At 32.0% G+C, this 11924-nt stretch overlaps 2 protein-coding genes across 2 annotated transcripts; both read right to left on the bottom strand.

Moving 5' to 3' along the window:
• Positions 1 to 2848: 2848 nt before the first annotated feature.
• On the bottom strand, positions 2849 to 5460 carry LOC106780290 (cation/H(+) antiporter 3-like). Its single transcript, XM_014668568.1, has 3 exons — positions 5203 to 5460; positions 4067 to 5059; positions 2849 to 3952 (listed from the first exon to the last, which is right to left on the bottom strand). Exons 1-3 carry the CDS (start codon positions 5458 to 5460, stop codon positions 2849 to 2851), a joined length of 2355 nt encoding a protein of 784 aa, XP_014524054.1.
• A 2968-nt stretch (positions 5461 to 8428) lies between these two features.
• LOC106780289 (putative pentatricopeptide repeat-containing protein At5g37570) lies at positions 8429 to 11635 on the bottom strand. Its single transcript, XM_022776957.1, has 2 exons — positions 10285 to 11635; positions 8429 to 10198 (listed from the first exon to the last, which is right to left on the bottom strand). The coding sequence occupies exons 1-2, from the start codon at positions 11336 to 11338 to the stop codon at positions 9558 to 9560; spliced, it is 1695 nt and encodes a 564-aa protein (XP_022632678.1). The 5' UTR covers positions 11339 to 11635; the 3' UTR covers positions 8429 to 9557.
• Positions 11636 to 11924: the final 289 nt, after the last annotated feature.

Below are 11924 nucleotides of genomic sequence, written 5' to 3'. Positions count from 1 at the left end.
TGTTGTGTGCTATGCATCATTTCATATGTTTTACTGCACATATTTTAAAGCAAGAAATCACAAGCACTTTTATGAACTTATTCTTATGCTACAAAGTTCTAGTATAGTCGACTACATCACTAATGAATTCGACTATGCTAAAACCTTTGTACAAATTTTGAGAATCAGTGCTATGTGCTATTTTGAGAAGAAAAGAATTTCAAAGTGTTTGACATTGTGATAGTCGACATTTTGTTTTAGATATTCGACTGTATCTGTTGTTTGATTTGGAATTTTGTTATGCTTTTGCACTCTAACGGCTATATTTTTAAAAGTTATTTGAGCATTGATTACTTGGTCAACTGTATTGAATGTTTTCTGTTATTTTTTGACCATAGGCTACTAAGTTGACTAAACTGTTATAACTGTATAGTACAGTCGACTGAATTAGTAGCACATTCGACTGAGAATCTGACTGATTAACACAAATCTATAAATAGACTGAACACAAGTTTGTTCGAAGACTTTTGATGATCTGACAATTTCATTTTTGTTTCAGATTTCTCTTTACTCCAAGAATTCTCCAAGAAGGCGGTGGTGATCTTTCTTAAAAAAGATTCAAAGAGGAGATTCAATTGTGCATTCATTGGTTGATCAACATCTGCACAAGAAGGTGTTTTTGTGATTGATCGTGTAGGCTTGGCATCCTGTGAAGACTGCTGGAATTGGACCTGTGTGATACAGGGGGATAGTTCACTTTGAGGATTATTCAAAGTGGTGTTGCAAATAGCAGAATAGGGGATTCTTGTTGCAAGTTTGATTGTGTTGTGCAGCTATATTTTGGTTTTGGGTTAGATAGGAGATTTATATTTTTGACGTGGAGGTCTTCTATAAATTCCTTGTTGTAAAAACCGCAACCATTATAGTGCATTTGCTTCCTAGGATGAAAGGACATTGGATGTAGGCTTTGTTGGTCGAACCAGTATAAAAATTTGTGTTTGCATTTCTCTATCCCTTATCTTTTACATTCCAATCGACTTTATACTTTACGCAGCCAACTATGTAATTTCCGCTGCATACATATTCTGATTGCTTGCAGTTCAAGAAATTTCAAAAAGCTTTATACTTTGATATCAAGATTGCAAAAAGAAAGTGTTTTTGAAACAACACCAATTCACTCCCCCCCCCCAGCCCCTCCTCTTGGTGAAATAAGCCAACATGTTTTCCAACAGACACTTGCATATGGATCTTTGATCCTGGTGGAAAGATACACAAATTAACCAATAATAAGAAAAATATTTTTGTCATAAAAGAACAAGAAGATTTGAGGATAAATCATTTTCAAAAGGGAGGGTATAATGGCATATCCCTAAAAAATTAACTCTTGTGTTGGAATGCATAGTCTTTCAAACATATACATCCAACACAAGACAAATAAAAGCTTCAAAGATGCTCTTACTCTTCAAGACATTGATCATTCATTTGATTTAAGGTTTATCATTGTGGAGCTATATTCTTCATTTACTCACTATTATAACATGTGTTATAACTTGGTGGAGAAACACACAAAACTCCAAAGAAGATAAGGAAGTTTGCTTTGTTCCATGTTGAAGATTTGAGGGCAAATCCTTTTCAAGAGGGAGGGAATGATGGAAAATCCCTTAGCCATGGTCAAACACTTTCAAAAGAGTGAAAGTCATCCTTAAAAATAGTGTCAACTCTATCTTACAACCATTCAAACATGAAAATAAACTTGAAAAATTTATCATAAATGAAAGTGTAATAGGTGCATGTCCCTTATGTGTGTTCATCTTTAAGTGCTCAATTTATTATTGTAAAGAAATTTTCACAAGGTATTTGTATTGTAATTTTGACATTATAATCCTTGAATCTTGATGTGCAACCTCATTGGATTTAGCTTGAGTGTTTCTCAAGTCGTCATATTTCCTTTATTCTTATGTTTAATTTATAAACATAAATTAAATGCAAAATATTTATAATATATAATATATATCACATAGTATCATGGGTAAACATTCTAATCAATTAAGGTTTCACTATAATCAAATAATAATTAAGGTTCCACTATAATCAAATAATAATGATTATTCCTTCTCATTTTTTTCTTAAGTCTAAGAACTCCAAATATTGTTTATTGTCACTTGTGGATAAAAAAAATAAGAGAAGAATATTAAGAAAGAGGTGTTTTGGACAGATATACAATAAATATTTATGAGAAAAGTATTACTACATAGAGTGAAAGATATAATAATGTTTCTCTCCTACTAATACAAACAACCACTAAAGCGTGAATATAAACTTGAGAAGTTTATCAGAGAGACTTTAAAAGTTGTATCATGAGAGTGTAATAGATGTATATGTCCCTACATGCGTTCTTGTCTTAAGTTCTAAAATTATTACTATTGTAAAACAATTTTCACAAGATACTTGTGTTGTAATTAGATTTAGCTTGAGCGCGGTCATATTTCCTTTGTTCTTATGTTTAATTTAAAAACATAAACTAGATGCATATATATCACATTTAATATATGTCTTTCCTTTCCTTCCTTTACTATCATGGGGTAAATAATCATTTATAAAAGGAGTCCTTGTTAAATAATCATTCAAATATAGTTAGTTTGTATATAGAAAGTTTGGGAATTAATGATTATTTAAACAATTGATTAAAACAAGTAATGCAATTACTACTTATAGTTAATTTTATAAGTAAAAATAATTCAATTTCTTTGTAAATGGTTTTTTTTATTATTATTAAATATGTTATGAACATTAGATCTTCTAATAGAAGGTTCTATGAACATATATCATAACAAAAAAATATCATTTCATACAACAAAATTACTTATTATTAATGGTAAAATTTTTGTTGTTGCACTACCAAAACAGATGATTTGCAATCAAGATCTGGAGAAGCAAGAAAATCACCTATGACACCTAACTCTGGAAACTCACTCCATTCTTGAAGACTTTTTGTTTGAGGACAATCAATACCATGGCGTCTCCCAACTATAAAAAAGTCATGATCTTCTGCCATACGGTGAAGAACAGAAGCTACTTGGGCACCACCCTCCACTGTTATTTCCTCATACACAACATTTTTCATACGAGAACATTCTCTTTTAGCATTTTTTAATATTGTACGATCAAGCATAATGTCCTCGTTATGTTTTTCATCCTTGTTTTCGCTTGTTGTAATGTGATACACCACAAGATTAACATTAGCAGTGTCTTTGGCTGCTCTATTGGCCAAGCACAAAGCCTCTCTATCATCATCACCACCGAAAAAGATCATGGCTAATCGAAGTGGTGAACCACTTTTACGAACAAAACGAGTCACTAATATTCCAACCGAGCATGGAGCCTTATCCATCACCTTACAATTCAGTAACCTCACAGTCTTGTCCTCGTGTTCAATTTTTCCATCAAAAGACCATCTTCTATGAAAAGGAAGAATGATGATTGATGCTACTTTATCCAATGCAAGGTAGCACACATCTTCATGCATCAGTGTAGGTGGAGATATGGCTGTATAAGGGTACATTGTTGTTGCACCTAGCTTTTCATCTTCATAGAGTTTGAAGGAAAGGATGACATTCTCCGAGTAGGAGTTTCTTGCAAAAGAAGGAACACCTCTTTTCATCTTGTGAGAAATGAAAATAGGACTAGAACGCCCTACTAGTTCAATCAGATGAAGAACATCCACAGTTGTTGGATACATTGGTGTAGGATTAAATAGATCAAGAGCTGGTATTATAGGTACTGTGTGATGATGTTTATGAATACAAACAAGGATCCGGAGATTAGAGTCAAATTTCAAATCAGACATGTTCCTTTTCTGGTAGCCAAAATATTTTCTTGAAGGGTCATACAAACGTTTCACCAGCAATTGCACAACGCTATTTGAGATCATGATCATTGTTAGAGCCACAGTATAACGTATAGGTTGGATGTCCTGCATATAATATAATAAGTATCATGATCATTAACTGTTTAGAAAACAAGGAAGAAGAAACTTTGAGAGAAGCCAACAAAAGCAGTTGTATTTGAAAAGTCAATATCTTATTACCCTTTTGTCCAATGCAGAGCTATACATGGCTACTTCCACAACGCCTTTGCAATCTAGAAGGAGGGCAAGAGAAAGTGCATCCTTTAGTGATAGCTTGAAAAAGAGTGCAGATGCTAGGTAAGATATAAGCTTCATTAGATGACCGATAACGATCATAAGGACAGTGCCTATAAATATAGGTGATGTGAATTCTACCAAGGAATAATTCATCTTCATTGCACATGTAGTGACGAAGATTGGCATGAGAAATTCTAAACCAAAAGTATGAACCCTTTTAACTAATGAAGATCCTAATGGAGGTCCATCTGGTGTAGCCAATCCATAAAGGAAAGGTAGAAGAATGAATTCTATATTGAATAGCATTGAACACCAACCCAAAACAAAAAGAACCCCAATGATAACGTTGATGTAAATATCCTTCACTTCTTGGCTTTCTGGTGTGTGTTCAATCACCAAGAACATTGCAGGCCGATAGACAAAGAAAATGATAATTATTATAGCGAAAAGCAACACCAAATCTATACTATTTGCATTCACTTTCCTGGTATCAAAGGCTGCAGATGCAATTACAAGAATATTACTCAGCGTGTCACCCACCAGTGCAGAAGATAACGCCAATCTTCCAAGTTCAGAGTTTAGGATTTGAAGGTCATTGAGGACGGAGGCAATCACTGTAAATGAAGTCATGTTCTGTGTCATCAATATAACAACGGTGGAATGCACTATTGTACCCTGGGATGTAAGTTTAGAAATGCGTTCTACAGATGAATAACCAATTACTAGAGGAAATAGCAACCCCACAATGGCAATGATCCATCCTTGTCTTCCTGTTCTGGTGATCATGCTGAAATCCATTTTCACACCATTCTCAAAGACAAATAACATATAACCAAGTGATGCTATTGTAGCAAGTGTGTCTTGACTTCCATAAGGAAACAACATTGTCTTCTCTTTCTCCAACATACTCAAGGATGGTCCTAAAATGAGCCCAGCCTTCAAATAAAGATAATGCATTTTGTTAGACATATTACAGATGTTGATCAATCCAAATTAATCTTCCTATATATTGTATGATTTAAGATTCTATAACAATCTTAATAATAAACCAAAGCATACACTATGAGGAGAAAACTTACCATCAATTGTGAAAAAATGGCAGGAAAACCCAGCTTTTTTAAAGGGTAATTCAAAGTTCGTGTTACAGTGTAAATCAAAACCACTTGGAGTAGAAATATTGGCATAGATGACTTTAAAGGAGATCCTTCTGTGCTATGTTTTCCCCATAGGCCATCTGATGCAATATTGGGTGGAGTCTTAAGGCAAACACCACATTTTGCAGTATGATCTGAAACATTGATCTCATTAATTGAAGCAAACAATGTATCCACATCCATTTCACAAATTCAATTTAAATCCTCAGAAAAAATTCAAGGAGTTAATGAGAAAGATAAATTGAATAAAGTGAATGGACTGAAGGAAAAGAAAACATCAAAGACATATATATTGTAATTGGAACTCGTATATTTAGAATAAGATGTTTAGAACAGAACAAATGATTCACTAGCTCATTATTTTGCTGTAAGTGTGTGTGAATCTTCATGCCAAACAAGACAACATCACAGATAAACTAATTTAAGTAAGACAATTTTGTAAAAGGAGTTATTATTAGAAAGGACAAGTAGAACCCAATTTATAATAGAGAAGCTGTTAATGCCAGAAAAAATAAACTAAAAAGTAATTAAGCCACTATGTTAAGGGAAGATATCACAAATGCTCTAATATGTATTTTAGGACTATTGGCACAAGTAAAAAAATGGTAATTTTTTAACTCATAAATCATAATTATTATATCATAATCAAAGAAACCTATCTAGCAATTGGTTTTAGAGGGTGATTACCACTGGAATAATTTTATTTTATTTTACTTAAGATTATAAGTATTATGTATAGGTATTGTCTATAAATATTTTAACTCCATACTCTAGTATTGTTTCGGGAAAAATATATAGTAAAGACCTAATTAAATACATATTTTATATAAGAAAAGAGAATCAATGTGACGCATATTATCGATAAACTAAAACAATTGTATAATGATTTGAAACTTTTAGGGTTAAATATCTTTTTAGTCTCTTGGGGCGATTTTGGTTTTAGTTCTTATTTTAAATTAAGGTACAATTTAGTCCTTTAATTTTAAAAAATTCTGGTTTTAGTCCTTTTTACCAAATTTTTTTAACTTTATTTGTTGTTTCAAATGTGTTTCTCAGTTAACATTGAAGCAAAAATGTGTCAAACAGTGTAAACAATCCAAATGTTATATAATGAAACACGTTTGAAACAGCAAATAAAGTTAAAAAAATTTGGTAAAAATGACTAAAACCAGAGTTTTCTAAAGTTGAAAGACTAAATTATACCTTAGTTTGAAAGAGGGACTAAAACCAAAATCGTCTCCAAAATATAGGGACTAAAAACATATTTAACCCAAACTTTATTTATTAAAAAAATTTATATACGTGTGCAAGCACTATTTGAGTTTTTCTTTAGCTGAATATTTACATATTTAACACAGTGTATGAGAAATTTTCTAAAAGTAAAAGCATTTTTTTTGTTTTCGAGAAAGTTAAAAACATTTGATCTCAACGATTTTCCTTGTAATAAAGACAGTTTCAAAATCTTGCTGAAAAAATTAAAATGAATATATTACCAATTTTAAAAACTTATTTAAGCTTTAAAATAATAATTGAAGACAAAAGTTATTATATATATATATATATATATATATATATATATATATAGGGATTTGCTAATTTATGTAAAGTGATTTTTTAGTTGGTACATTTTAACAAAGTGTACCAAATTTTAGGTTACAAAAATATTCCTATTTAAAAAAAAATACTTTAAATATAAGGGTACTTTAGTAATTTTAAAATTTAATTTAAATAAAAAATAAAAAAAGGTATTTATTCATTAATTGTTTTTTAAAATAAAAAATAAAAAGAAATGTAGTTATTTTCCACTACTTAAGGAATATTTTAATTATAATATTTTTAAATAGATATAATTTGTATAGTTACATTGTTTTTTTTAAATGGATGCATCACATCCATAGGCAACATATTTTCCATGATTTAAGGAAAATAAAATGAAAAATAAAATACAAGGTAGTTGTTTTCTTAACCTAGACGGGTTTTATAAACCCTAAATCATTATATTTTTTAAAAGGTAGTTGTTTTTAAAAAAAAATAAAGTAAAAGGTAATTGTTCTTTAAAATTAAAAATAAAATAAAAACTAATAACTTCTCTTGTACACATGGACCAATCAGGATTTTTAATAACTACCTTTTATTTTTTTATTTTAAATTAAATTTTAAAATTATTAAAATACCCTTTGATTTAAAGTTGGTTTTCTTTTTTTACAAGAACATTTTTGTAACCTAAAACTTCATACACTTTGCTAAAATATGTATCAACTNATATATATATATATATATATATATATATATATATATATATATATATATATATATATATATATATATATATATATATTTGAATATGTAACCAATATGTTTTTAATCAATTTCTTTTAAATAAATACAATTGAGTATGTCAATATATTTGTTGATGGTGATGGTCAAGGCCATCGAGCAACAGAATCTCAGTGCCACATAAAACAATGACATGTCTGTTACTGATTGTCTATTTTGCTTTTGGAATGTTGAATTTGAGTATTAGAATACATTATTTGGGGTTTGAGTTTAGGGATGAGATAGTTCCCTCCATGAATCTAGTTATACTTTAAAATAGGAACCAAATATGAAAGAGATGTACAAGCAAAGCTGTTCTTACCTTGGATTATACCTAAGTTTCTATGAAAATATTATAACCGATAAATAATAATTGAAATAAAATGAATAAAATTATTTAGTTCTTTTAATTTATGTTAATAATGGAAAATGGTTTTTAATTTAAATGTGTTAAATTAATTTTAAACATGAAAAACAAACACATTTATAACATAAATTGACTCGAATAGAATTCCTTTTAATGATTATCTTTATGTAACATATTTCACTTTTTCAGATAACATACAATAATCTACTTACTCATTATACTAAAAAAAGAATGATTAGGAAAATCTAAAGCAATAAATTACAGTTATAAAAATGACTAAACAAAAAACAACTTGAATTTTAAGTAGTAAAGTTCAGTGAAATAAATGATAAACATAAAACTGGACACAAAAACAATGAGTAACAAATAAAAGTTACTTTGAAAAAAAATAAAAGAAACACAAACAACATAAGAAATTTAAATGTAATTCATAAAGTAGATGACAAGAAATATATATTTCCAAGAATAAAAAAAAAGATAGAGATTATTTTGTCATTTCCAATTTAGTGTATGGTAATTTTTATCAGACTTAACTAACTAAGAAAACCAATGTAAAAACGCTACTTTCAAGCAGTTTTACAATTACTTTATTAGTAGGAAAACTTACACTGAGTGTGTGGAAGGTTCACTTGTCATCTTTTGTTTATTGACATGTCCAACATGAGATTCCACCTTCTATACTTTCTTCTATGAATAATAAACAAGGAATTTTGGCTTTTGAGGGATAACTCTTCTTTTACTAACCTCTCAAACCTTCAATAGATAACTTCATTTCCTTGAAGTTATTTAACAACCTATATACCAAAATATTAATAGATTGCAACAATCACAAAGAGATATCCAAAATTATAGGCAGAAGAAAGATACTGCACAAGGAAAAGAAGCTTCCTGAATGTAAGAAACATATTTGCTGCTGCTTTATTGCCAACATTGAGTCAGATTGAGAAGACTTTTGAGTACTCTAAGCCCTCTACTGCTCCTTGCATGCCCACATTGGGCGGTAATCCCTTTTTCTAAGGGAGAAGATCCTCCTGTTTTCTTTCCCTGATGAATCATCTTTGTCCTTATATCTGTTTGTTGATAATTACTACTCAAAGCATCCAAATAAAACTCCCACACAGAACCCTTATTTCCATCTCCCTCCAAAACAACAGCTGCATCTCAAAGTAATGTGGATCCTGTCTCCACCATTGTCCGTATGATATCTTTAGTAAATGCGCTGTATAGAGACCCCATTTTTTGACATATATCTTATACTCTCCCATCTTCATCCTCATCCCCAGCATACAAACTCAGCGGTGTACGGAACTAAATTTTTGCACCTTGAGGCTAATATAACTTCACAACAGCCACATGAAACTCGTTCCTGTTTTAAGATGGATTAGCAGCTTCGCTTAATGGCTTCATGATACATGATGATATTGATATCTTACATGCATGTCTCAGAAAATAAAGTTGGGAATTCAAAGCTTATTCAGCAATTACTCCTTCAACAATGTTGATCAATGCAAAAGTATTCACGACAACATCATTATACTGATTGAGAGGATACACTGCTTAATCAAAGTGGTTCTTCTTTATAGCGTTCCTCGATTTCTCACTGAATCAAACTATACCCTGAAGGTTTTTTCATTCCCTTTTCACTAATCAAGTTCTTAACCTCTTGTGCATGCTCCCATTTATCTTTTGATGCATAAATGTTTGCTAGAAGCACATAATTTCCCGAATCGTCAGGGTCAATCTCAAAGAGATGTCTGGCTGTACTCTCACCCAAATCTAGATTGCCATAAAGCCTGCAAGCCGCTAATAAAGAGCTCCAAGTTGTTGCATCAGCAGTGGTTGCATTCTCCTTTATTAGATCATACGCCCTTTCTAGTTGCCCAGCCCTCCCAAGGAGATCAACTATACAAGTATAGTGCTCAGGTAAGGGCTTAATACCAAATACCTCAGTCATAATCTGGAAAATCCTACAACCTTCTTCAACAAGACCACAAGAGCTACAAGCATTGAGGACACCAATGAATGTGACTGGGTTTGGCTTTAANCCCTCCTTTTGCATTTTAAAGAAAAGGTTTATAGCATCCCGAGATTTTCCATGCTCAGCAAAGGCAGCAATCATTGTACTGTAGGCATACATATCCCTGTATCTCATTATACTGAATTCTTTCAGTGCTAAGTTTATGTTTCCACATTTTGAGTGCATATGGATCAATGCATTGGAAACAAAATGTGTTCTATCTGAGATAAAATAACAATGGGTTCCAAGTCAGTACGTGAAATATTCTTTACCTAAATGGGTAGAATGCAATAACAAAAGGACTTACCACAGCAACCCTCTTCAAGATGGTCTGTTAGAGTGTTTGACATTCTAATGTCCCTCAGTTGTGCACAAGCTGACATAGCCCCCACCATTGCTACCTCAGTGATTTTGATCCCTTCTTCTCTCATTTTCTCGTACATGTAAATAGCTTCCTTTGCGTATCCATTCTGTGCATAACAGGCAAGCATCGCTGCACAAGCAGATGCAGACTGCAGCGCAGGAATTCCATCAAATACTCTTCTTGCTTCCTCCACGTTACCTAACTTACCATAACCTGCTATCATTGAAAACCAAGTGATCTCATTCTTGTCACTCATTACATCATACAATTCCTTAGCAGCTTTCATGTCTTCACAATTTGCATATCCAGCAACCATGGTAGTCCAAGTAAAACAATTGCGTTCTCCCATGTTATCAAAGAGCCACCGTGCATCAACCATCATTCCTACTTTAGCATACCCACAAATCATCGCCGTNTAAGCAACAACATCCTTGTCATCCATCCTATCAAACACGTTGCGTGCATCCCTTATACAGCCAGATTTTCCATACATGTCAAGGAGTGCAGTTTGCACAATCTTGTTTCCAAGAAACCCCGACTGCACCACTCTGGCATGTACTTGTGTTCCTTCAAACAAAGCCGGGACTCGCCCACAAGCGCTAAGTACTGAAGAGAAGGTGAGCACTGAAGGCAAAATCCCATTTTGATGCATTCTAGCATAGGTAGAAATGCAATGGTGAAGATGGGCACGATGGGATAGGAATGCACGAATGAGGGAGGTCCAAAGGAAGCCATTGGAACAGTTTGGCATTGTGTCAAACAGTTGGTGGGCATAGCAAAGATTGGCGTCTTCGCCATGCAACTGGAGAACTCGATATAACAAACGACCCATGTAGCGATAATAATGATGGGGTGGTTGTTGAGGGAGGAGTTTGAGAAAAAGAGCATGGGTTTGTTTTAGATGATCAATGGTTTTGGCAGAGTTGAGCCATTGCATTAACCTAAGCTTAAATTTTGTGGTTGGGATTTGGGATGATAGTGAAGTGAAAGTTCTCATTTTCAACTTCGGTTATATTACAAGGTGAGAAGAAAGCATAAGAGATAGAGCAGTGGTTGGTTGACGACATTTCCAAGGTTGTTCTGGTGCAGTCCATTTCACGGTGGTTGATGTTGACGGTGAGTTTTTCGTAGGGTGGAGTAGTTATCACAGGTGATTATTGTTAGATAAATGGACATTTTAATTCGAACTTTTGTTGGTATTGACAAAATAAAAATTGTTATTAAGGTGCGTTAGGGTGTTACAATTAATCTATAGGATTTGCTATTTTTTTTTTTCTTTTGGTATTAAGTATGTTCAACGGTTTAGATTTTGTTGATAGTGAATAAGTTTAGTATGTATAAGCAACTTCTTCAATGTATACAAGTGTGGTAGGAAAACAAAGAACAAAAATAAAATAATCTAATTGTATTTAACCACTTTTCTTAATTAATTTAACTAATTTGCATTCTTTAAAGAAGCTTTGTTTCCACACTATAAATCACTCAAAATTATTTCAAACAATAGAATTAAAAGTTTAATATACATTGATTTTAAAGTTCAAGTGTGTTATATGATCATTTAATCATGTTTATGATGTGTTTAA

The sequence above is a fragment of the Vigna radiata genome, unplaced genomic scaffold, assembly GCF_000741045.1.
Source record: "Vigna radiata var. radiata cultivar VC1973A unplaced genomic scaffold, Vradiata_ver6 scaffold_170, whole genome shotgun sequence".
Lineage (NCBI taxonomy): Eukaryota > Viridiplantae > Streptophyta > Magnoliopsida > Fabales > Fabaceae > Vigna > Vigna radiata.
This window is presented reverse-complemented; position numbering and strand designations above follow the sequence as displayed.